Below are 27,131 nucleotides of genomic sequence, written 5' to 3'. Positions count from 1 at the left end.
TCTGCTCTTAGCTTTTATTCGGATGCTGAGGCGGCATTAATTGGTGGGAAGGTGAGCTGGGTATAATGCAGGCAGACAGCATATTCTGGGCCAGTGACAGTGAGTCAGCACCACAGTAGAGGGGGAGGCAGAAAGAGAGAGACAGAAGGGGGGAGTAAAGTTCTCCATCGCTTACCAAAAGCTGCAACCGACAAAACACAAAAAGAAACATGCTTGTAACACAATTCATTTTTAAAGAGCAAGCAATAGTTTTTTTTTTTTCCCTGTAGAAATAGTTGCAACTGCTGCAACTGATACACCTGGAGACATTGCACCACACTGCAGTGAATCTCCTTGATGCTCTTGAGCTGATATTGAAGAGGCTTATGCACCTTATCGCATTCGTTTTTGGTTATGCATATCTTTATGACTGTCGCATTCATACTCATTTGTATTTATTTGATGTTCTGATGCCAGGACTGGTTTCGGTGGCAGTGAGTGAGACATTCTTTGCAGCAGGCAGCTTTCCTGCAGGAGTTTTTACCCACACACACACACACTCACTCACTCATTCACGCAGGCGCCCTAAACTGCTGAATTCTCTGCTTCATGGAAGACTGCAGAAGCCTGCTGGGAACTGCTGAGCCTTTCTGACCTGACTGTCCTTGACTGCTCTTGAGAGAATGATGGAGAGAGAGAGTGGGAGAGGGAAAGAGAAGTCAGAAGCACTGGCACAAAACTCTCTGCTCTTCATGCTTCAAAAAAAAAAAAAAAAAAAAAAAAAGCACTTGGATCATTTGTCATTATCAAAGGAAACATATTCGACCAGTGTGTTTCTGTGTCAAAATACTAAATTAATGATGTAATAAAATAAAATTGTTAAAAATACAATTTTGAGAAAAGAAAAGAAGATACTTGAACTGCCGTCACATCTAAGTCAAGGACATTTGGAAAGCATAAACCCTCTCAAATGGGCTGAAAGCTACAGCTGATGATGTGATACCTAAGAAGAGTGACTTTCACGCTGCCAACAATGTCACAAACTGAGCGAGTCGATCATGTGATCTGGGAGGAGTCACACTGAACCTGAGAGGGAAGGAAATAAACTGACACGTTAATAGACAAAAGTCACAACAAATATATCATAAGTATTTTTACCGATCAAAATGTTAAAATATGTTAGTGTCAAAGAGCCAAATCTTAGATGTTCTTCTAAAATGATATTTGACATATGCATTTGGCAGATACTTTTATCCAATGCAATCTACATGGCATTCAAGACACACATTCACATTTATTCAGACGAAACGTTTTTTTGGAGAATATGGTCGAAATCCAATCTGTTTTTGATATAGTCAATTTTAAAAGAGGTCATAAATATTAATTTAAAATATAATTATATAATATATATATATATATATATATATATATATATATATATAGATATATATATATATATATATATATATATATATATATATATACATATAAGGGTTCAAGAGGCTTAAGACCTTTCATCTAAAAAATACAAGTAAAGATAACAACTACAATATTAATAATAATAATAATAATAAGAAGAAGAAGAAATATAGCTGCAAACAGCAATTATCAGGATTCTACACTCTGTATGTAAAAATAACAAAAGTAAATAATAATAACAATAAAAATAATAATAAATTGCTGGAAGGGGTTTAAGCGCTTTAAGACTTTGCATGTAAATAAATGAATAATTATAATAATAATGATAATTGCAGGCTACTATGCAAACATTAATTTGTCATATCATATCAGGTCCTAACTGTTAATGTTAAAGTTATGAATGAACTAACATTACCTAACAATGAGCAATACATTTGTTAGCATTCTTTGTTAACATTAATACAGTTTTCACTGTTAGTTATTGTCAGTTAAGGCCCATGAAATAATATTAACAGATACAACTTTTGATTTGAATAATGTATTAGTAAATGTTGAAATTTACATTCATAATAATAAATGCTTTTAAAAAGTATTCATTGTCAGTTCATGTTACTAATGTAGTTAACAAATGGAACCTTTTTGTAATGTGTTATTGATATTTTTGTAATAGAAAACAGAGCAATATGAGGCTAAATTGATAATTGGTTGATTATATTGTAATTATTCATACTATTTTCAATGTAAATTATATATATATATAAATTATATATATATATATATATGTTATATAGCCTACAACTGATATAAATTATATATATATATATATATGTTATTATGTATATATATATATATATATATATATATATATATATATTATATATATATATATATATATATATATTTAAAACAATATGGGTTTAAGAGTTCCTCTGTTAGAGAGTGGCACTTATGAACAAATACTTGAATATTTTCTTGCCAATAAAAAAATACACAAATTGCATTACTATAGAAACATCAATGCCAACATTAGTCAACTGCACAATATTTTGCTTTCCAAAAAGGTTAAATAGTATGAACACATGCATGTATCTCCAGCAGACATATAACAATGAATGAAGGACAGCAGAGCTCCTCTGTGCACTGACACTATCACATTACCAGCAAACAAACGATCCTCTCCAACGAGTCTGATGGAACTTAAATGACAGCGTGAGCTGTATATTGTGTATATATGGTGATGGATGATGACTCAAAGTCTCCTCTCATCCTCAGTGCCGCAGGCTGACACAGCTGTAAGGAGAGATCTGTATTCTGGGAACAGTGAGGTCAACCAATGCTCAGCCACTGCAACTTATTAAAAGGCTAGATGTACTGACTGATAGACCAACAGAAGCATCACATGCACTGTATAAGCACTTAATGTACATGCATGTGCTGATACAAGTATTGCATATGCATATGGACAGCATAAAAACATGCAAATTGACAAAAAGAAACACACACTGCAGGACTTTTCCCCCTTATCTTTTCAATTTCAATTCCCTAAAAACTATGAAACACACATATATGTTCAGAACTATTACTGTATCTTTCCTTACAGCGCATCAACTTTTTGCCTTGGTTTGACAAAAAGCACTGTGCATAGTTTACATAAGATGGACGAATTGATGGACATGCCTTTAATTATTAAACACAGCTGACGGCAGCATTTCAGAGATAATGCGAAGAGGAAGAAACCATAAAGTGAGCCAAAGGAAAGGCACATACTGAATGAATGGATGGGAGGATGTATAGATTGATGCACGCATTAATTTCTGCATTACGCAGTCCGATGCCACCATCTGATATCAGAGCAGCGCAGTCATTGAGAAGGGCAAAGTGCTTTATCAGGTAATCAGAACACATGCCACATGCAGGAACAACAATACCATCTGCGGCTCTGACTGATGCAGCGTGATGTGCTTCAGATGGTTAAGCTTATTTGAAAGACTTTGTCAAAATATTAATGCTGTATTCAGATACAGGAAAAGTCTTGCTTGATGACAGTGGGATATGCATGATTCATTTGTATTGAGCTGCGCTGGGTGAGTTTCCGTCTTTAAGTGAGTGACAGTGACTAGCAGCACTGAACGTGCCAGAGGCCTTACTAAGGGAAATACAAAGTCCCATTAGCCCTTACTTTCCATCTGATTTATGAGTATTTACATCTGTGTGTGTCTGTGTGTGGTGTGTGTTCCCTTCAGAATTAATTCAGAAGCAAATGCTAAATATATTTATTTAGTCTTTGGTATAGAGGAGACTGGGACTAGTTGTCACACTTTTTACTCCAGTGAATAGTTCTCAGGGTGTTTCTATTTGAAAGCCAGTTCCCATATAGGCACATACTTTAAAGTCATGGACACAAAAAGCAATTGAACATTTCTACCCAATACTGGCAGGAAAACCTGCCAATAAATCCATAAGTATTATCATGATTATAATAATATAATATAATATAATATAATATAATATAATATAATATAATATAATATAATATAATATAATATAATATAATATAAATATATTTATATTTATATTTATAAAAAATATATTTTATATATATGATATATATATATATATATATATATATATATATATATGCATATAGTATAAGTAAATATAAATATAAGTACATATCTATTTATAAGTATATATATATAACTAAAAATGAGTACATAAATAAAATGTACTTATATAGTTACACACATATATGATACAGAAAAGTGTGTGTGTGTGTGTAATTAATATATAGATAGATACAAAACAGTAATATTGCGAAATGTTATATTATAAATTAATAATTTCTAATTTAATATACTTAGAAATATAATTTATTCATGTAATGCAAAGCTGAATTTTCCATTACTCCAGCCATAACTCCAGTCTTAAGTGTCACATGATCCTAGTCTAAAATCCCAGTCTAAAATGCTGATTTATTATTAGAATGATCAATGTTGTCAACAGTTGTGCTAAAAAATTATTACATCCTTGTTGAAAAAAAGTATTAATTTCTTTCCAAAAAAAAAAAAAAAGATTTAAAATTTACTGACCCAAACGTTTGAATCGTAATACATATTGTTAGAAAATATTTCTATATTAAATAAATGCTGTCCTTTTTAACTTTTTATTCATCAGAGAATCCTAAAAAAAGTATCACAGGTTCCAAAAAAAATCCAGCACTGATATCAGCATAGAATGACTTCTAAAGGATCACTTGACACTGAAGACCAGAGTAATGATGCAGAAAATTCAGCTTTAATCACAGGAATCAATTAAATTTTAAAAGAATGTATTAAAATAGAAACATGTTATTTTACATTGTAATAATATTCACAATATTACATTTTGTCTATATTTTTGATCAAATAAACACAGCCTTGATGAGCATAAGAAATTTCTTTACATTTTTTTTTTAAATCTTACTGATCCCAAGCTTTTGAATGGCAGTGTGTGTGTTTGTGTGTGTGTGTTTTATATATATATATATATATATTATATATATTTATATATATATATATATATATATATATATATATATATATATATATATATATATATATATATATATATATATATATATATATATATGTATATATATATATATACTTTCTAATAATAATAATAATAATAAAAAAATTCAGTCTTTGAATGCCCTGCTTGGAAATTGCCCCAAAGTATTTTTTCTCTAAATGATCCAAGGACACTGACTTTGCACTCAAGCCAATAACTTTGTCTGACACCAGATAACACATAACTCGGGGCTTCTATTAGGGCGGTCTGTTTTTGTGACAGTGCAGCAGACGGCAGAGATTATGCCGACTGAGGCAGAGTTTTCAGCTCCATCAAGGCACAGCTGGAGGATTCATGTGAATGATTTTAACATCACAAGATAAAACTGTTTTATGACTCTCATCCTCAGCAGTAGGACGCATGTAGCCGGCCAGACCGAGCCAGTACAGGGCAGGACAGAGACACAGGAACCCAGAGCTCAGTGCTTGTGTGTGTCTGTGCCTGAGGAGCTGCACTGGGCCCGACGCCAGCTCACCCCACCCCAGCTCCAGCCTGCAGAGAACTGCTGTAGCTCCAGAGGGCAATGCAGAGGAGGAGAGAGCAAGGGTACTCCAAGCACAAGGCACTCCAGTATCATGTTTTGAGCTCTCAAGGGAAACCAAATGTGCCTGATGTGTGTGTATATAAAGGAAAGCGCGCGGTAGGTGGATTGAAAGCAGGAGATAAGACATCTTGTTGACGATGTACACTGCCCGTTCACGTCCTTTTGTTGTCATGTTTGTTCAGTGTGTGCTGGATGACTCTGGGCTTTTTTGTTACAATACACATAACCACACTGAAAGCCCCATAGACCATCCTTGTTACTACTTAATTAAATCACTTTTTTGTCACCTTGCTGCAGGAGGTTTTTGATAAGTTTGAATGAAGGACAAAGTGTCCAGTGTTCAGCTCTGCACTGCAGGATATTTAGAGTCCTCCAAAATGATTGTCACGTTCAACAAACTGTTCAAAACGGGGCCTGAAATCTTATATTAGTTTTTTTTTTTTTTTTTTTTTTTAACAATTAGACACTGCAATAAATGATTTTTCAAAGTTGTAAAGTTTTGAAGCTTATTTCCTTCTACTGAATTTTTAAATTCATGTGTTAAATGCTGTTTGTTTGCCACTAATTATGAAATTTACTAGCAATTTATGACTGAAAACTGTTTGTACACCAAATGTTTTCAGTGGGGTGAAACAATTGTGAACCCTGTTGCCAAAATGTCTAAATACATCTTAAACTATTATTTGTGTAATTTCATAATTATAGAAATAACATCAAAATTACTATTTTTCCATACAATAGCTTGTGTTACAATGCTAAACATTTGAAATATTTCTAACACAAATATTAGAAAAAAGAACAAAAAGTATGTTCTTGTCTTCCTGTCATGCTGTAAAAAGAATTTAAATGATGTCACTTCCTGCACAACACAGTTTTCTAATGTAACATTAATGCAGACAACAGGGTTGGTCATAAAATTTAGGACAGATAAACATTACGTTTAGCTCATTAAAATTAGTTCAATAATAAAATATGTAATTTAAACAGTTTTTACATTTCTAAACATGGAATATCATTTCAACAGATAGTTAAAATTGTAAAAAAAAATGATATAATTGTAATAGATATTTTAAGAAAATCACAATTCTATGGGTTAATACAGACATTTAATGTTTTAAACTAGCTACTTTTCATGCTTAGGATAACGGTTTGGCTTAGGGTTACTTGCATGCAATTATGCACAATTTATTATTATTATAATAGTAAGTGCATGCAATGTGTAACAAGGACACCTTAAAATAAAGTGTTACCGCAGTATCTTACCCCATATGTGACTTTGGATCACAAAACCAGTCATAAGGGTCATTTTAAACTGAGATTTATACATCAAAAATTAATAAATAAGCTTTCCATTGATGTATGGTTTCTAAGGATAAGACAATATTTGGCTGAGATACAACATATATTTGAAAATCTGGAATCTGAGGGTTGCAAAAAAATCAAAATATTGAGAAAATCACCTTTAAAGTTGTCTAAATTAAGTTCTTAGCAATGCATATTACTAATCAAAAATTATGTTTTGGTATATTTACGGTAGGAAATTTACAAAATTTCTTCATGGAACATGATCTTTAATTCATATCCTAATGATTTTTTGGCATAAAAGAAAAATAAATCGATAATTTGGACCCATACAATGTATTGTTGGCTATTGCTACAAATATACCTGTGCTACTTCTGACTGGTTTTGTGCTCCAGGGTCACATTTGGTTGATATTTATTTCTTTAAAAGTACATATTAGTATCTTTTAAAAGGGTTTTTTGAGAATGTAGATTAATCACAAGCATTCAAACCAAAACAATTAGAAAATATACCATAACCTCAGTCTTTATAAATCATTACCATACACCCGACAGCTGATACTTAAAAATTTATTGATTTGGATGTATGATCAAATCATATTTGACATAAGAAACAAAAGAACCCTTGCATAGATCACAGACCATGCCTTTGTCAATGTATGACAAAATTAAAACACAGTAACACAATTTAGCATAACAAAGACAGAAAATGTACAGAAACATGTTAAGACAACATAAACAGTTTGAGTAGATGTACATGGAACATTAACATGGAGTCATCATCTGTCTAACATAAGCATGTAGCTGAGATGGTCAGTACAGAATCACTGTATGGACTTTGTTTGGGTCTTTGTTAGTAGTTTGGGTCTCCGGCTTCCTTCTTTTTTTTCTTTTTTCTTTTTTTTGGCGGAATTAAATTATTAACTTCCATGACATTATAATCCATGACTTGTATCATTCAGCATCCTGAAAGCAAACAGCAAAATCTCAAATAAAGCCAAAATAAATAAACAAACTGAATAAAAATATCTGATCAGTGGAGTTTGACGGATTAAAGAATTTTTCCCAAACAAAAGGGAACAACGTTGGCGTATAAATAATGAAGATGGCTTTAGGAACAAATGACAGCAAGGGCTTAAAAAACGATGCAACCAGAATATAGTTGATCCTCATTTTTGAAAGGCTAAGCTCATGCAGTCTTCCATACACCATGCAGATTTTTGCAATTGCTAGGTTGCTGTTGAGTTTTGGTTTGGTATGGCAGTATGGAGTTAAGGTTATTACAAAAAAGTACAATGTACAGTACATTTTCGATGCTAATGTCTCTATTTTATTTATTTCATGATATCGATAATACAAGGTATAATCTTCCTATATATCTGTAATGGCTTGTCTTATGGACTCATTTGTGAGTCTACTGTAGTTTTATCAAGGGCATGGGTTCTTTAAAGCACAGTTAACTATAGTGTCACATGGACGCAACATGGTAATATAGCTAGACGAGGCCACGCAGGTGAAGAAAATAAATATGTCTGCAACATCCTCCAAAAGGCCACAACCTGGGAGCACAACTACATTTTCTAATTTTTTGACAGCACTCATATCGGGTTACTTAGTAATCGTTATGATGGCACGTCAGTCAGTTCTTTTTTATTTTTCCACTACAGTGTATTCTATCTTTCATCCTTTCTTGAAATAAAGTTTGCGATGCAAATATATAAATAGAAAAACAACCAAATAAGTATGCGTTATGTTATGGATTTACACCTCTACAGACTCAGCTGATAAAAAACCTACCTCTAAGCCATAACTGATGTAAAATGTTGCTCATAAATGGTCCTCACCTCAGATCAGAGGCAAAATAAACTTCAAAAGGGAAAGGAAGCAACATTTGTTAAGGGGGCATTTTTGTTCTGTTACAGTCTCTCAGCATAAAGTACATGAAATATACATTTTGTCAACTAACACACTATCATTGGTGGAAATCATTTCTCTCTTGCATTACAGTAGATTTAAATCTCTATTCTTATCAAAAGTTTGCCACAGCCCTTGGTGAATATTAAAATAAGCATTCTGGACATTCCTGTAACACACTTGATCCCTATTGCTATGATTTATGGTGTAGTTATGAAATATAGGATTATGCATAGCACCATAGGGGTTTGATCACTGCTCGCACGTCCAGTAGAAACAGTTCATCCTTATTTAACAATTGTTCCATATTAAGTTAAATTAAGTTGTATGATTTTTATGTGTGTTATTTCTTTAATTCCAGATAAAAAGTATTTGTTTTGCTTGTTTAGCTCTTTTTTTCTCTCTCTCTCTCTCTGAAGCAATGTTATGAATTATAAACAAAAAGTAGATTGATAAAACCCTGAATAGTTCTTCCTGACACAGAGCTGCGGCAGAGGTGACTAAACCCATGTTAGTGTTATAGGAAACGGCCCGAGGTAAAATACTGCTGTTTGCCTTTGATTACAATCACACCTCACGGATCAATAAAGATCACATGACCAGGCAACTTGTTTACGAGCTGCTCTGGCAGACTTGCTTGTGTTTGTTAAATGAAATTACCCCAAACAGGCTAATTCGATCGCAGCTATTTTAAAGTGTTTTTTAATTATCAAGGAAAATGGAAATGAAAGACGTAGCTCTATGCACTGAAATGGCCCACATTAGCATGAACACATTTCACATTAATGTTTAAGTCATCAGTACACTCAATAAATCAATTAGGTCTGCATTAAAATTTGTTCTTTACAGTACCTGCAGGCTTAATATAGCCTTAATGGGCTAAGCATGACTTTTAACATTAAGCGGACATGTTTTTTAGACGACATACTTCAAAATGACAGATTTTTAACAATGTAAATGGTTGTGTACCCTATGGTATATGAAAGCTTGTGCTGTTCTCTTCCCAGACAATAAACAGAACCAAAGCGAACGTTGATTGTGCTTAGCAAGGGAGCCTTTCAGATCCGAGGGGTCAGGGGTGGTCGCATTGTTGCGTTTGTTGTAAGTGCTTGAAAAAAAGGCAAATTCTGGGGTACTCTAAGTGTATTATTTTTGATGTAGCATCACACTTCACAGGCTGTTATGTACTCTCGTGTTCTGCTCTGCAGTGAGCTGTGCAGTGACCTCACTGAGGTAGACTCTTTATTATGGCACAACAACATAATCAAAACCACAATGAAAGGCAGATCGAAAACTCTAAAATGTCCCGTCGCGTGAAAGCCGTATGTCCAATTTCATATTCAAGCTCAGCTGTCATATGAAAACACAGGCTTGCGTTTGTGCCTGACAACCATGTCACGTTCAAAAGAACAACAATGAAAATGAAAAGCACTCTGTACACATGGTAATGACCAGCCTCAACATACATTATGACAGTTTTTAGAGCAGATATTGTTCCCTTGCCCTGCCTAAAACTCCAGTTACTCAGAGGCACTTTCACCTGTCTGGTTGCTGAGAGGGTCAAAGGCACTAGCAACTAATATGAGTAATTCGGCCATGATCTCTTTTGCATCCTGCTAAAATAAATTAAGTGATTTTTGATATTGTAAATCCTAAATTTGATCACAAAATGGAAGCATGAAGTATAATTGCCCATAGTTTTCTTTTTTTCTCGAGAGAGAGAGAATGCCCATGCACAGCACTATTTAAGTTATACTACTTTTTTATAACAGGTGTGCTTAGTATGAGTATATGCATTTGATAGTATCTTGATATCTTCTTTTTCTCTGTCTTTGACTACATTTTAGATTGAAAAGTTTGCATCCCAGCATTGGGGCTTGCATATATATTTTGTCACATTTCAGAAAATGTCAAGGAATCGATGTCCCTAGTTCCCTGATTGTAACAACGACACCCTTATGAGGTATCTCAATTGCAACAAGCTGTATAATACCGATGTCATGCATTAAATATACTAGGATACACAGTACCTTAGTTGATTAGGCCATAATGCAGGTTCTTTTGACATGCTATGATATCATTAAGATTCTGTTTCCCGTAAGGTTAAACATTCAGTCTTTAAATACACCTAAATGATAAGCATCTCAAATCATGACACACTAGTGCACTTTTCATGGTTACAAATGAGAGGAGGTCGATGGAGAGGGGAGCTGATGGAACCAAATGCAAAAGAAAAGCAAAACAGGAATGGATTTCCTATCGTCATGAGGTAATGTCTGACGCATGCCAATATCAAAATGAGGATAATCAAAACATGCTAACTATGAGGCTCCTCTTTCGGCATTGTGCTGTCTTACATCTAAAGGGCATGGCATTTAATCACTTGGTGATATCTAAATAACAGCATCTGCTGGAAAATAGCAGCAATGCGGATGTCCATGAGGCGATGACCTTGGCCTCCGTAGCATCCCAGCAGAAGATCAGTCTTGTTCATATAAGGTGCTTTGCTGGTCAGTTAAGGAAGACCACCTATGGACGATGCTTCCACTGAAGACTGCACTTGGTCTTTTATGCACGTTCCCGGATGCAGTGTGCAGCTTGCTGAAATGTAGTCTGCAGTCCATGCGTGATGTTTTAGTAATCCTGTCATCAAAAGTCCTTCAATGCCTGTCAACGTTGGCTAGGTGCTCTAGGTGGCTTTTTTCTCAATCATCCTCTTTGGAAATGCATTTACATTAAGTATATACCGAATCATCGGCCTCATTTGCTGCAGTTTTGTTCTATATGTTTTTGTGTAGTATTTTTCTTTCATCTGCATTGTAGAGATATTTGCAGTGCAAGGGCTCACAAGAGGAGGTAAAGTAAGCATTCATATGTACGTGACTGAATTTTCTACTGTGTCTCTAGACATCGGTTAGCAGCTTACTTTTGTTTACACAGTTCTGATTAGGGATAGTGCAGTTGCCAGTTCTGAGGTTGGCCTCTCTGAAGTTGTCGATGCTGTTGTTTATGTCTCCGTCTATCTCCATGTACTCAGACTTGCTGACGGTCGAGGAGCTGCGACGACTCGAGTTGGAATCAGAGGCAATGTTCGGGTTGCTCACGTTGAGGAGTTGGGCCTGCTCCTCTCCTTCGGTTTCTCTATGGTAGAAATAGTTGAAATTGGACACGATGACAGGCACCGGGAGGGCGATGGTCAGCACACCGGCAATGGCGCACAGGGAACCCACGATCTTGCCCCCTATAGTCACTGGCACCATGTCCCCGTAGCCTACGGTGGTCATCGACACAACCGCCCACCAGAACGCTTCTGGGATGCTGGTGAAGTAGGACTCTTTTTCCTCTGCCTCTGCGAAATACACAGCACTGGAGAACAATATGACACCAATGAAGAGGAAGAATATTAGCAATCCAAGCTCTCGCATACTGGCTTTGAGGGTCTGTCCCAAAATCTGAAGGCCTTTGGAGTGCCTGGACAGCTTAAAGATCCTGAACACCCTGACCAGACGGATCACCCTGAGGATGGCCAGTGATGTTGCCTGCTCGCCCTTTAATTCCTTTTCTCCATCCGCGTCCTCTGCTAACTCTGTACCCAGTGTGATGAAGTAGGGGATGATGGCCACAATGTCTATGGTGTTCATCATGTTCTTAAAGAAGGCTGCTTTGCTCGGGCAAGCAAAGAAGCGCACTATCAGTTCGAATGAGAACCAGATGATGCAGAGGGTCTCTACAATAAAGAAGGGATCAGTCAAGATGTTTGGTTTGGTGTAGAAGGTGCTGTTGCCTATAATCACCTCCTCAGGTTCCCCTTTCAGTTCAGGTAAAGTCTCCAAACAGAAAATAACAATGGAAATTAAAATTACCATAACGGACACAATAGCTATTCCTCTGGCCGCCCCCGAGCTTTCGGGATGCTCAAACAGAAGCCAGATTTGCCGTTGAAACTCACGCTCCGGTAAGGGCCGCTCTTCCTCACGAATGAAGCCCTCATCTTCACGAAACTTCTCCATCGCCTCGACCCCAAGTTCATAGAACTTAATTTCTTCTGAGAACATATCCAAAGGGACGTTTGCAGGCCTTCTCAGTCTCCCCCCAGACTGATAGTAGTAGAGGATGGCATCGAAGCTCGGACGATTTCTGTCGAAGAAGTACTCGTTTCTCAAGGGATCGAAATACCGCATTCGCTTTTTTGGGTTACCTAATAGAGTCTCTGGAAACTGGGCGAGAGTTTTGAGCTGGGTCTCGAACCTCAGCCCTGCTATGTTGATGACCACCCGTTCGCAACATTCGTGATCGTCATGGTCAGGGGGGTACGTGTCCTGCGGATGCCCCGGCACGGCAGAGGTCTCGTCCATGTTGTCCCCAGCCACGACTGTCATCCTGCAGGTCAAAGTTAGAGGTCCGCAGGAGTTAATTTAATTGAGTAGACATCCAACTGCCCTCCAAAAGGCGTCGCTTTCCTTCCTTTTCTCCGTTTCCAGACCCTCAAATCTATCTCGAACCCGGGGTATAGGGTATAACTTGATCTTTCCTCAGTGTGGCCCCACTGCGGTTGTCACCGATTCGACCATCGCTCCGTTCCGCTGCATCCACTACGGCTGCCTCTGTCACCGAGTCAGAGAAAAATGGATCGAACAGCGGCGATATTTGCTAGCTCAGCAAGTTCACACTACTTATTTATTTACTTGTGATTGTATATATAAATCAGAGAAGTGCATAGCCATAAGGGCGCAATTCTGAATTATAAAGCTCATTCAGGATATTGAAAAGACGTGACAGGACAGGGTCACTTTTACTCCATCACCACATACATACAGTCTTAATATATTTTTGAATTGCTTATAGCTAAGTTTGGGTAAGTAAATAGATAGGAAAACATAAGAAAGACTTTCACTTCAGGCTTATTCATACAGTTTTAGTGCTCACCTTGCTACTGAAGGAATGCGTCTTCTGCCAGCAGTCTCCTGTCAGTAATGCACCCTCGATTCCCTTTTGTTGGAGAAAATACGATTGTAAAAGGCTCTTCACATCTTCTCACTTTCAAACTGTTCGGTTGCGGTCCATAAATGTCACATCCAGAACGGAAATGATTCACGACATTCGCAAGCGATGCTATAATGGGGAAAAAAATGGCTTTGAGATGTATTACAAAGCTTCACATTCAATATAAACGTGTGCTAAAAGACAAGAGGCGGAAAAAAGGCTAAAAGAAAACATGAAGCAACGTCCTCCCTCCTCTCCTGCTCGTGCGGCGGCACCTTGGTGTAAATGGCTTATACTGCATAAGAAATTGTAATGCTGCAGCTCAGCTCAGGCGGGAGATACATTAAGGGGGCAAAAGCGAACCATACCATTTCCAGACATTACTGCATCAGCAAAATTTCCCTCTTACGAGCAGACAAGATGACGAGCGGTCTGTTTTATCTGGACACACTGATAGGGGGGTATGGATGCGAAAGGCTTCTTAAAGGAGGGATCAATAAGGGGAGAGGGAATAATTCCTTAATCATGCCCAACATATTGTTGCACTGTATTGCACATGGGAGAACGCGGAGCGGGAGAGGGGGGGTGGGACAGTATGGGGGAGGGGTTCGACGCAATGCAGACCGCGCGTGGCCACAAGTGCTTGTCCATGCAATGCGCGAGAGCATTTATGTGCCAACACTGGCGCAGTATCTGATTCGCCGAGCACTAATGTGCACAGATACTTTAACTGCCCACACTAACCAATAACCACAATAAAAAGACGACTTCTCTAAAGTGCTCTTTTTCGTGGAATACTGCGACTTTTTCCCACCCAAAAGAGTTCTAGAGCCGCGCAGCTCCATGCGTGGTGTTTGAGACTGGATAGTACGGGGGTTGGAATATTTATAGAATAACGTGGGTGTATGTACTCGGACGGACGGCGATTTTTGCAGCACACTCGGTTAGAGTGCTTTCCAGCACACGCTGATTATACATGCAATTTGTTTTGATAATTCTCACCTTCATTTTCCTGTAGAATTACCTAGATTTCCCCCCCAAACGTTTGGATTTCAGCATAATTTCTGTCATAGTGGAGAAATCACTCTGTATAATTCAGTTATGATACAATTATGATAATGATGTCCGACACGACAGAAAAGAGATGTTTTGAAGATGCTGACATGTGCCAATTTATAGGCCTAAATGTAATTAGGCTATTGCATTCACGTTCCACAAAAATATGATTTATTTTCCACAAAAATATGATTTAATGATTCTTAAATGGGGTGTAGCCATTAGGTGAACACTATTATTTTCCTTACATCTTGAAATATTGTTTTCACAGAGTTTTAAGCAATGAAAATTCATTAGATGTTGCTTTTGTAATGTCCTTTGATATTGCTTTTTCTAGGGTTAGCCTACTTCATTTACCCTTTACTGAACAAAACATAGATTATATATTAAAACATTAAAAAGTCTAAATGGGACGTTTTACTTTAGTAGACAATAATGTTTTAAGAAATAATATTTTTAATAATATTATTGATTAAAAAAAAAAAATTTCTATGATGTTCCTGTCAACATTTGAGAATTTTCGCAATTTATATATATATATATATATATATATATATATATATATATATATATATATATATATATATATATATATATATATAAAGTTTATTTTACAAAGCCATGATTTAGCCTACCTTAAGCCTCCAAAAATAGTAACTTATAACTTAAAATATGTTCAGCACAAAATAATAAAATATAATAAACTTTTAAGATGAATGGATTTAATAAACATCATTGACCTATATACATTTCAATATGAAACAATATAATTCCGATGATGATGTAATAATACTTTCCTTGATTATATGAACACATTTTTTTAAATGTTTGTGGACAGTGACGTTTCCTCCAATTCACCAGTAGGTGGCGCACAAACATCATCAAACCAATGCGAACACCACCAGAATGACTGATCTGTGCATCCCTCCATTAGTGTCAGGAACGTGAAATAGAACTTGCGACTTAATTCAGAGAGAAGAAGCTTGAGTAAAAAAATACCTAAGATAAATATGAGCTATTGTATAAGATGACTTATATGAACTTATATGAATTGTTAGCTAGTCTTCCTACAGTAAACATATCAAGTTGATTGGAGTACTAATTTGTTTTAGACAAATCCTAAATATGTCCATCAGCCAAACAGAGTAAAAGCATTGCAGTTTTCATTATGAGGCTCTGTTAGAACAGCAGCTGGAGTGAGCGAGCTCTTAACTGCTAAATATCATGAATAAGAAATGGGCAGCCCTTTCCTCCCTTCACCTTTTACCGTTCAGTGACTTCCCCTCACATGTATACTTTCACTGAGCAGTGATTCGTTCAATCAACATAAATGCATCAGCAGTCATTAATCAGAGCTGTCTGAAGTGTCATAGATCCCACCTGTTATACATTATTAATGGAGTAATTGTTCAGTTTTGTAAGTGTTTCATTGCCCTGTTTAAACTGACCATGACCATATTACTTTATCTTGATTTTTGGAGACATAACATAATTGCATGCCTCAATAAAAAAAAGAAAGTACATCCACTAAGCACAATTTAGTTAAATTTCAAGTGTCTGTTGGGCTTTTGCTATAGTAATGATGCAGGACATCCAATGAGCTTTCCCCAGAGATATGTCTAGTCAGCAATATTATTCCAGGTAACATGCTACAATGCCACAGTAGATCATGCATCATCAGCACGTTAGTATTTTTGTAATAAATAATAATAATAAAAAAAAAAAAAAACATCTTTCACAGGGAAAAGATATTCCACAAAAAACAAAAATTCACAGGATTATACTTTTGATCACTCAGTCATTTATTATTAGTCTGCAGTCCTCAATGCAAAGTTTACTTTAAAACCTTTAAAACTAAATTTATCAAGAGAAATGATGCAAACAACGTTTGATTATGAATGTGACAAAATATTTATTTATCAAAAATAAGTTAACAATTCATACCTCATTAACATGTATCAAAAATAGCTTGTCCACTTGGTCTGCAGCTGTCATGTGGGCAGGTTAACTGGCCAAGATGTTAAGGTAACAGGTCTACAGTGTCAGACCATATAATAACATTTTATCCTGAGAAAAGGCAACATATGCATAGAACATCTCTTGCATGTTTAAAGCACACAGATTACAAAAGGCAGAGATTGAGATATTTTAAAGAACTATAGGCTGTATCACAAGGCAAAGACATGAAAGTTTAAATAAAGCTTAAAACATTTTATAAATAATATGTAAATTATTTCTAGATTACAAATATATTACAATAGGCTATATAGTATTACAAAAATCAGTAGCGGCCTGTGAGGATTTTTTGAGAGGCTGATTTGTAAATTAATAGGCTACTAATCGATGAACCAATATATAGCCTATTTATATATTTACAGACAAATGTGCTTAGGCTGCGTACACAAATGATACATTCGATATAAAATTAGCATTGATAATAGAGTTATAATCGCAATAATAAATCTATGGAAAAACACCATACACAGCACATAATTTTACACGTCAAATATATAGGCCCTAGGCATTTAAAACTTTTTTTTTTTACATGAACCGAGAACGGAGAGCCGATTCTTTCAAACAATGTAGTGAGAACATATCTCACCTGTGTGAATTCAATCATTCACTTCTTCATTTTGGTAGGCTAAATGTGTAGCCAATATCATCCTTTCATTCTGTCTCACCTTTTTTGAAACTAGGTATTGCAGTCCAAAATATTGGAGAGGGTTTTTTCACCCGGCCCCTCCTCCTCAGACTTGAGGCACATGCAGGTTGCCAGATTGAGACACCAACAGGAACGAGCGCACTTGAAGATGAATAAAATTAAATACGCTGTGTTTTCCGCCAACTGGCAACCCGGGGTGCCGAAATACAATTAGGTAAACCGGCAGTGTGCGGGTTCCACAAACCAAAACAGAGACAGACATTCCGGCCTGAACGCACATTTTCAAAGGAGAATAACCGACTGTAGCATTGTTTTTTAGATAAACAAGTATGATAACTTAGCATGTTTCTTAAATATCTGCAAACATATCATGGTATTTTTATGCTTTAGCAGAGTCAAAAACTTACATACAGCGCCTTTAAATGCTTCACACAACTTTTCCCAGCACTTCAAATCTTTAAGTATTACTGAATTTGAAAGTTCTTTTTAATGTGATGATATTATTTGTTCATCTTCCATAGGTTGCCCCCATTCATAAAACCAACAGGTTCATAATGTAGGAAAGCAAACACTTATTTAAAAATAAAAAATACATTATATTATCACTAGTAGATGGCTGCAGAGAAGTACTTATAAGCTTATTAGCCATTTACATGCCCTAATATATATATATATATATATATATATATATATATATATATATATATATATATATATATATATATATATTTGTATTTATTATATTTAAACATCATGAATGACAGTAATAAAAGTTGATTTTATCTGCATCTCAACTACCCAGACAGCACAAGTACATCTGTAAGACGTCTGCTAAAGATCTGGAAAACTCAGAAGGAGTTTTACATGCATTCTAATAAATGTCTATTTGACATCTGACAGGAAATGTCTTTGAGACATATTGCAGATGAGCAAATACTCTAAAAAATACATCTTGTAAATGCAGACATTAAATAGACATCTCTGAGATGTACATGTGTGATTAGGTTGAGTGCTTTACTGTCACGTGCTGGTGCCATCTTCTGTAGAACTTAATGGCACTAGTGCTGGTGTCCTCAAATGTTAGTCTTGAGCCCTAGTGGTTCACAAATTCAGAAAAGTCATAACAATGTTAGAATTAGAAGAATATTGTCTGTGGTATATTTTCACTGCAAAACAATAAGAAATGCCGCAAATATCACTGCAAATTTTGAGAAAAGCAGCAGTAAAATCAGTCAATTTAGGCTGCAAAAATCTGAATAAAGTTCCGCGAAATCCTGGGGGGACAGCTTACGCATAATAAAATATTTACATCATATGCATTATACACATTAATGGGTAAATTTGAAAAAGTAAATTGTATCAGTTAGTCTCTTTATTCCTTTCACCTCTTTCTCTAACGGACCGCTACTGACAAAAATACACACGTTTATGCAGGCAATATGAACTTCTGTCTTCTTTATAGAGAAGAAATGCCTTCATACAGCTGCTGCTTCCTGCAATTAGAAGTAACATCAATATGGTGACAGATAATGAGACATGCAACTATCATTAAATGTGACATTTGTGTTCTCAAAAGAGTTTACTGCTAGGTTCAGGCGTGATGTAACATAGTATTCGCTAAAGAACCCTAAACCAAGGTTGGTTCTTCTGAGTGACAAGTGAATAAATAATTAGCTATTTACATAAACCTCTTCTCTATACCTTGTTCATGGTAACAATAAGCCTACTAACATATTTTACTATTCTTAGGCCATTAATAAAAACCCAATGAATTTCTGTTGAAAAGAAAATATTTAATTTTTTATTTAAATTTTACAGCTGCTAAAGTGTAGGCTTAGGTTCTGTCCCAAATTACATATTATGCACTTATATAATAGGGTGACCAAACGTGCCATATTGCATAAAATATCCACGTTTTGGCTTTGTTTGCGCTGCGCAGACCAATTGTTGTATGACAAAGTACTGTGAGAGCTCTAGAGAGCAGACGTCTTCTTGTGCTTTTGAATCGCTCTCACAGTACTTTGATGTCATACACCGATCGGTATGCTCAGTGCTGCTTCAAGTCCAACACTAATATGTACACGTATCTGCATCACTTTGACCATTCTCTGTAGATCCCACCTTCTCATGCACCACGATTGGTCGATTATGTACAATGTCTGCATGTTATTGGTCAAACGATCATTACCTTCATTAAGTATGAAAACAGGAAACCAAAGCCAAAAGCTGGATATTTTAGGCAATACAGAAATCCTGGCCAGGACGTGTCCTGGGAAAATGGCACGTTTGGTCACCCTATTATATAATGCACCATGTACTCAGAAGTCCAGTGTATTATTTGAATAAGGTTATAAGGTTATTTTGTCACCAACATTGGAGTCCAATAACCCTCTGATACAAAAGGAAAGCTGTGACAGCTGAGAGCACGAAGTGTCCAACACAGTCAAGGGGCAAACTCTCCTGGGAATCCTTTTTGTGAATGTAAACTGGAGAAGGCTTCTGCATAACATTTATCCTGTTAATTCATTAGATTTTGAATATTCTGATATTGATGAGACATGTTCATTTTGTGGTGTAGTAGAAGAAACAGCTAGGCCTACTTACTTATTTTTTAATTGTAACAAAATGAATAAATTCTGAGCTGATTAAGTTTTCATTTTTCATCCCTCAGACTAATAAGAATAATGCTAGATTTTTGAGGTTTATTTAAAGATGTTTTCAATTTACTGTTTTGCATTTCTTCATGTATGTTTTTATATTTTTTTGGTCCCTTTTCCCTATGAAATTCCTGTAATTCCCAATAAAGAGCCCAAAATCATATACACAAATATTCTGGACTGATAGAGAACATTTAATTAAGAAGCAACTGAGTTATGACTGAGAGGATTTGGCACAATTATAATCCTCAGTGGCCATGGATTTGGTAAATATAAAACATTTTTTATACAACTGTTTTATTAATGGGAAAATTTCACACCCACAAATAGTTTTACTGTAATACATGATTGTAAAAGTAAGCAAGTGATATTGTTGCATAAAGCACATGGCAATTCAATTCTTTTCGAACTGAATATGTCTCATTGTATAATTTTTTTATACGGCATTAATAATACAAATCTAAAACGTTCCAGTAAATCCAATACCAGGTACAAAAAAAATTAAGTGTCCAAACTTCCAATTCAGTGCATCCCTGGGTTATCTGAAGTGCAAGTATCTAAAGTGAATTTTTCAGTGTGGACACACTATTTATATACTACACAATGGAATAGAATAGTGCATAAGTTGGAATACTGGGGAAGGCCCGTTTATGTTAGTAAACATTCTGAGATGACGTAAGGCTCAACGTGCTTATTCGGGCGCTTTCAATGTACTGGCTGTTTATGGTTGCCAAGCAACGCAGAAGCTTGGCGCACTAATTTAGAATTCAGCTGTGACACATCTACAACAGCTCTGAATAAGGTTACTCCAGCCATAATCTTTTATAACTCTAGAAACAAGAAACCCAAAGTATTTAGACAGCAAAACTAATACTCACATAGATGCGCGCGCTTTGACAGGCCTACAGCTCTTTTTGGTGTTCTTATACGTCTGTGAGTTTGCCTGTATATTCCTCTGATGGATTGAAATTTAACACGCTTATTGAACTCCAGTCGTCGTCGTCTTCTGAACGCTCTGAGTTCACGAGAGAGGGTTTACTGTCACTTTTATTTTGGACACATACGACAGGCAACGGGCGACCGCAAGTTACGTGCGTATATTCCACTTGCTCCTCCTCGCTGTGCTCTCGGTGATAGAAGTAATTAAAGTTCGACACGATTACCGGTACCGGCAGGGCGATTGTAAGAACTCCTGCAATGGCACACATCGATCCAACAATTTTGCCTCCTATCGTCACTGGGTACATGTCACCATATCCAACAGTAGTCATGGTAACAACCGCCCACCAGAACGCGTCTGGGATACTGGTAAAAGACGATTCCGGGTCGTCCACTTCGGCGAAGTACACCGCACTGGAGAACAATATAATCCCGATGAGAAGGAAAAATATCAGCAGTCCAAGTTCTCGCATACTCGCTCGTAGGGTCTGACCGAGAATTTGGAGACCCTTGGAGTGCCGTGAGAGTTTGAAAATCCTGAAGACGCGCACCAAGCGGATAACTCTCAGTATGGCGAGAGACGTGGTCTGTTGCGAGCTTGATTCGACTTCGCTGAGGTCTAAACCCAAAGTAATGAAATATGGAAGAATAGCAACAATATCTATAATGTTCATGATGTCTTTGAAGAAGGCGGGCTTGCTCGGGCACGCAAGAAACCTTACAAACAGTTCGAAGGAAAACCAAACGACGCAGATGGTCTCCAGCAAGAAGAATGGATCCATGAACATACTAGATCTTTTTCCAGCAGTCGTTCCGTTCGGCGCTAGGTGGTTGTTGAACACACGATCATCCTCTCTAAATTCCGGCAAAGTTTCTAAACAGAAGATAACGATGGATATCAGGATGATCATCACAGATACTATAGCGATCATTCTGGCTGGACCGGAGCTGTCGGGATACTCAAACAGCAGCCAGATTTGACGCTTCAACTCACTGGGCGGAACGGGACGTTCGTCTTCTTTTAACAAACCCTCGTCCTCTCGGAACCGATTGATGACGTCATCGCCAATTTCGTAAAATTTAATTTCATCCAAAAAGATCTCAACCGGCACGTTGATGGGTCTTCGAAGCCTCCCGCCCGACTGATAGTAATACAAGATGGCATCAAAACTGGGTCGGTTTCTGTCGAAGAAGAACTCGTTCCTCAAAGGGTCGTAGAACCGCATCCTCTTCATTGGGTCTCCTAGTAACGTGTTCGGATATCTTGCGAGGGTTTTAAGCTGAGTTTCGAAACGCAGGCCTGAAATGTTGATGGTGACTAGCTTGCAGCACTCCTGATCAGGGGGCTCCGCTTCACAGACGTCCTGGAAGAGGGCAGCGTGGTCCACACTCTCATCGTGGTTCTCTCGGGACATCTTTGCCCCTCGAGATTGTTGTCTGTTGTGCCTCCACGACTTTCCGCCACTCCACCAGTTCTTTGGATCCGACAGCTCCAGCCTGACGGAGGTAGAGCCCTAAACTAACGTCTAAAAGCTACTAAGCTACCTTCTAAACGTACTAAAACTAGTTTATTGGTGTAATGAAATAGAAGTCATTCTGACAACATGCTCAGCCGAGAGCTCAAACAGATATAGTACCACACAGACTGCTTAAGACCGCAAAGGGTGGGCTGACTTTGATTGGCACACCGAAGCAATGCGCGTCGGGTGTTATGAACTTTAAGGGCTCAAAGTTAGAACCTCTAATTTGAAGATTTAAGAACTAGACGTTGTTTTGGTTTATTGTGTTTATCAAATGTTTTTATCATAAATATATAGCTTACATAAGATAAATAAAATAGAAGCCAACATTTAGGCTATATATTTGTGAAACAACTGATATTGTTGCCGCTCATTTGCTCATAGTTACGATAACTTTTCAAGTAGTTTGCGAATTCAGAAATGCTTCCAAACAGTTTATTTCCTACATCCAGAAACTCTCGCAGTGTTGCTCCAGCCTGGGCCTCTTGAACTTGAAAATGCTGGCATGAGGACTGACACCTGAGCACCCGCACAGTGCGACTCAAGAAGAGTCAGTAAGCAGCGGTTACGTTGGCCGACTTTACAGCTAACACCATGAGGCCCCACGCAGAAATGTGATGATGCTCAGGTTCATTGGTGCTGACTGAGATGCAGAAAGAGAGAGAGAGAGAGAATCACCACACCTCTGACACCTGTGTGCTAAAAGTTGTCTGGATCAACTGGCTTGGTAATGAGTCTCTTTTACTTGCTTGCTTGCTTGTTTGTTTATTTATTTATTTAGGCCTATTTTAGACCAGTGCTCTGATTTATTTATTTTATTTTCATCAGCCAGTCAAGGACCTTGACATAAGGGATTCTCATTAACATCAACAACTTGGCAATATAATGACAGTTCCCATTTTGACAAGTGTAAGGGCTTGTTTATACACCAAGGAATAATGATAACTAGGCTTTAAAGCTTTAATAATGGTTGCTATTCTATGAGAATAGATAACATTTATAACAATAACGACAAAGAGGAAAAATATCGTTTGAACGACAAAAACATTGACTGGCAATCAGAATCCACATGACTTTAAAGAGCTGGCATCGCATGCTTATAATAAACAGAACGTTATGCTGTGTTGGTAGCTAGTTATAGCAAAGACTATAAAATACCCTTAAAGGGACTTTGGTGATAGTCATCGTCATTGCTGAGTTTAATGCATTGCTAAATAATTACTATAATTTAATTGAAAACGTAAAGTAAGGGATTACTCTTAATTGGTCTGTAATTTAGTTACAGTCAGGCTACTTCTGATGTAATATACATATATGTAAACAATTCTCTATAAAACAATAGTGGATTTAATATCAAAATTTTACATGTAATGATAAAAAGTTACCTTATCATTTCAAATACTTTGGTCAGTTAAAGAATAATTAATTTAGTTTTATATTATTTATTTCAAAGAATCAAAAGAGCAGTTTCATGTCTATCATTGGTCAAGATTAGGATTTAGTAATAGGCAATGCAATACATTTTAGAGAAAGTAATTAGTACAGTAATCTAATTACACTTTTAAGGATGAAATTAGTAGCTAGTGATTGGTTCGAACAGAACTTAACTTATATGCAAGGCTGATACATGCTAATAATGACACCAAAAAAAGTTTGAATACCAAAACGTTTCATTAGACTTGCAACTTATGTCAGCAACAAAATATACAGAAAGTGTTTTTTCCTCCCTTAAGGGATTCTTAATTACAATTATATGGTTAGATGTATTTTATGATTTTATGTAGAATTATATTTTTCCATCTTTTAGCAATTCTGTGAGACATAGCCTATATTATTGGATACTAATTGTAACTTGCTTAGTAGCTCTGTCTTTTTCATTAATGATGTTTACAATACTATTACTTTCCAACATTAAAAATAACTGGATATAAACAGACGTGATAAATCACTAAGCCACTTCCTAGCAATCAGTAACAGCAGACTGAGTCTTGGAGATGGACCCGATAAACAGGCATATCCCTCGAGCCAGGGCAGAAAAGGCCAGGGATTCCCATGAGGGGAAAATGCTGACAGAAAGCAATATGCCACCTTAATAAATGGCACCGGTGCTGGCCATGTGACTGAAGGATGGCCCAATGGGATGAGATATCATTCATTCACACCCAAACGTCAGCATGGAATTCCTGTAATGTTCAGATGCCGTCAGGCTCCCAGAGGAATCTGGGCTCACGTTCCACCTCGTGTGTGACGGTGTAATGGTACATGCATGGAATTTAACATGTTTTCAGCTATGACAACCCTTAGGCCCTCTAATGTCAAAGATCTTAATATGGAGCTGTGGCGCTGATAATCTTCAATGAAAGTTTCTTTCTGCTTCTGTGCAGTTGTGTATATAATATTATAAGAGTCTTTCCCGTGGCTAAATAAAGCTCTGATGAGTTTACCCGCTTGCATCTCCGTTCAGTTTATCGGCTCATATTACAAACTCATGTCTAACCGGCAGCTTAATACTTTCACCATCCCCTGTGTGTGATAGTACCTTAAAAAACACTTGTGTGTGTAATAGTGGGACAAATTCGTACTCATTCACGTACTAAGTATGTTTTGGCACAGTTGATTTGCATGTGAGGTCACGTTCCTTCTTAAAGGGATAGTTCAGCCTAAAATTATATCGTTTACTCAACCTCATGTCATTGTGTGAATGTCCGGGCTGCCTTTTTTCCTTGACAGCAAAAGTGAATGAGAATTGAGCTATCAAGTCCCAAATATAACAAATAAGTAGTACTGGTATTTTTCTATGTCTTGTCTGATTTTTTTAATTTGTAGTTATAAGTGTGTGAACTGTGAACACATGCATATTTAAGAAATAAATATTCAATATATTTAATTTTATATTTTATAAAATATATGCATACTTTTTTTTTTAACGATATTAATTTATTTGAAGTACATAAAAGAAATATTTAAGAAAAAACTAATACAAATGACGAAATTATAGAAAATTACAAAAATGTAAACTAAAATTAAAATAAAACTTACAAATAATTTAAAATACTACTAAATGCTTTAACTTCACAGAAATACATTTGCATACACACACACATGTTAATTAACTGTATGTTAATTAACTGTATATATATATATATATATATAAAATTAATAATAATAGTAATATATAATAATAAAGTATAAATAAGCGCAATTGAAGTCAGTTATATGGCTAATGTGCTATAGCTAATATAGCAATGGCCTTTGAGCCAGAGGTGACACAGGCTGATATATGGGTGATGGGTGATGATAGCATTAGGTGACAGAAGACTGCTGAGGGATTTTCCTTTAAATAATCAGCCTCTTAAACATTTTTTGTATGTATTCTAGTGTGACCTAAATGGACCACAAGACTGTTTGCAGCAACTTCTAATAACTAAATTTAAGGTGAAAAATATTTTTGTCGAAACAGGCTAAGAAACACCTGCTACTGGAGCTCAGCAGGTTCGTAGTGTAAGACAGTGCTAAGTTGCTGCTGACTTCAACACCTTTAGCTGCCGCAGATCAAGGCTTCCTCCATAGAAAGTGAATACGACTGCAAGGCACTGCGCCAGTTCTCGGGGTTTGATGGTCACCGGTTTTAGCAGGGTGTCAGTTGAATTTGATGAGCATGTTTTTGCTGATAGGCGACCATGGCATGAAGCAAGGGGGTGAAACCTGAGAGCGGAGATCCGGAAGGTTGGAAGGTCTCTTCTGCAAGCTCTGTTCCTCTCCTGACCCTTTCTGGATTATGATTACAGGTCTTGATTAAGACTTGCCCTTTTTAGTCGCAGACACTGTCGAGCTGCGGTCAGATCTGCTGGAAGGAAGCCTTGAAGTGTGTCCTGCTCAACATGAGAGCATTGCTTTTGGGTGGGAATGAACATCAAAGCAAATCTTCTTGAAGGTCATTTTAATGGAGGCTTACCTTCCTATCAGTTCTGAACCAAAAGCTTAATTTTAAGGCTAAATTTGGATTTTAAAGCGTTTTTGTAAAAAAAGTTTTTTTTTCTTTTCTTTACCTTTACAAAAACATGATCCATTCAGTAAGGTACATTCAGTAATTTTTATTTTGCACTATGCTGTCATCTTGGGTTTATAGGGCCACCTAGTGGTGTGGATGAAGCATTATGCAAAAACGTTTAAAAATGGGTACATTTTAAATAAATGTCATTTATGTGTAAGCAGTAAAATTTAATGGAAAAAAGTGATACATATGAGTGATAAAATAAAATAAAAAATTAAGCTGTTTGATTAAATTATTAATTAAATCACTTATTTCTTTAGCAGCAAAACTACAAAGTGAAAGAAAAAAAAACAAAAAACAAATATTGACTAAGGTGTGAAATTAACCTGCTTTAAGTATGTGAATGCGCTGTGCAAAATTCTGTGAAATTGAACACAGGTAAATATCATTCCTTAACAATTCTTAAATTGGAACGCTCATAAATCATGTAGTATCTGTAATAAACTGATACTGTAGCTGGTATGTTGACGTAGGCAATACAAGTGAACATTGT

The 27,131-nt window shown here is 36.4% G+C and overlaps 2 protein-coding genes and 1 long non-coding RNA gene across 3 annotated transcripts; 1 reads left to right on the top strand and 2 right to left on the bottom strand.

Annotated features, from left to right (window-relative positions):
• Positions 1 to 7,409: 7,409 nt before the first annotated feature.
• On the bottom strand, positions 7,410 to 14,323 carry LOC109087286 (potassium voltage-gated channel subfamily A member 1-like). Its single transcript, XM_019101495.2, has 3 exons — positions 14,119 to 14,323; positions 13,694 to 13,879; positions 7,410 to 13,371 (listed from the first exon to the last, which is right to left on the bottom strand). Exon 3 carries the CDS (start codon positions 13,144 to 13,146, stop codon positions 11,671 to 11,673), a length of 1,476 nt encoding a protein of 491 aa, XP_018957040.2. The 5' UTR covers positions 13,147 to 13,371; positions 13,694 to 13,879; positions 14,119 to 14,323; the 3' UTR covers positions 7,410 to 11,670.
• A 4,111-nt stretch (positions 14,324 to 18,434) lies between these two features.
• LOC122142436 (shaker-related potassium channel tsha2-like) lies at positions 18,435 to 22,841 on the bottom strand. The gene is made up of 2 exons (XM_042753118.1): positions 21,004 to 22,841; positions 18,435 to 18,961 (listed from the first exon to the last, which is right to left on the bottom strand). The coding sequence occupies exon 1, from the start codon at positions 22,477 to 22,479 to the stop codon at positions 21,049 to 21,051; it is 1,431 nt and encodes a 476-aa protein (XP_042609052.1). The 5' UTR covers positions 22,480 to 22,841; the 3' UTR covers positions 18,435 to 18,961; positions 21,004 to 21,048.
• LOC122142437 lies at positions 22,444 to 25,027 on the top strand. Its single transcript, XR_006158603.1, has 2 exons — positions 22,444 to 22,570; positions 23,037 to 25,027. It is a non-coding gene; the product is annotated as an uncharacterized LOC122142437 (long non-coding RNA).
• Positions 25,028 to 27,131: the final 2,104 nt, after the last annotated feature.

This window comes from Cyprinus carpio, chromosome B25 (assembly GCF_018340385.1).
Source record: "Cyprinus carpio isolate SPL01 chromosome B25, ASM1834038v1, whole genome shotgun sequence".
NCBI classification, from domain to species: Eukaryota; Metazoa; Chordata; class Actinopteri; order Cypriniformes; family Cyprinidae; genus Cyprinus; species Cyprinus carpio.
The sequence above is the reverse complement of the archived record's forward strand: the minus strand, read 5'-3'. Positions and strand labels throughout refer to the sequence as shown.

What these genes read in the sequence shown, in the direction of transcription:
- LOC109087286 (XM_019101495.2), bottom strand. Translation starts at nt 13,146, where the DNA reads ATGACAGTCGTGGCTGGGGACAACATGGACGAGACCTCTGCCGTGCCG.
- LOC122142436 (XM_042753118.1), bottom strand. Translation starts at nt 22,479, where the DNA reads ATGTCCCGAGAGAACCACGATGAGAGTGTGGACCACGCTGCCCTCTTC.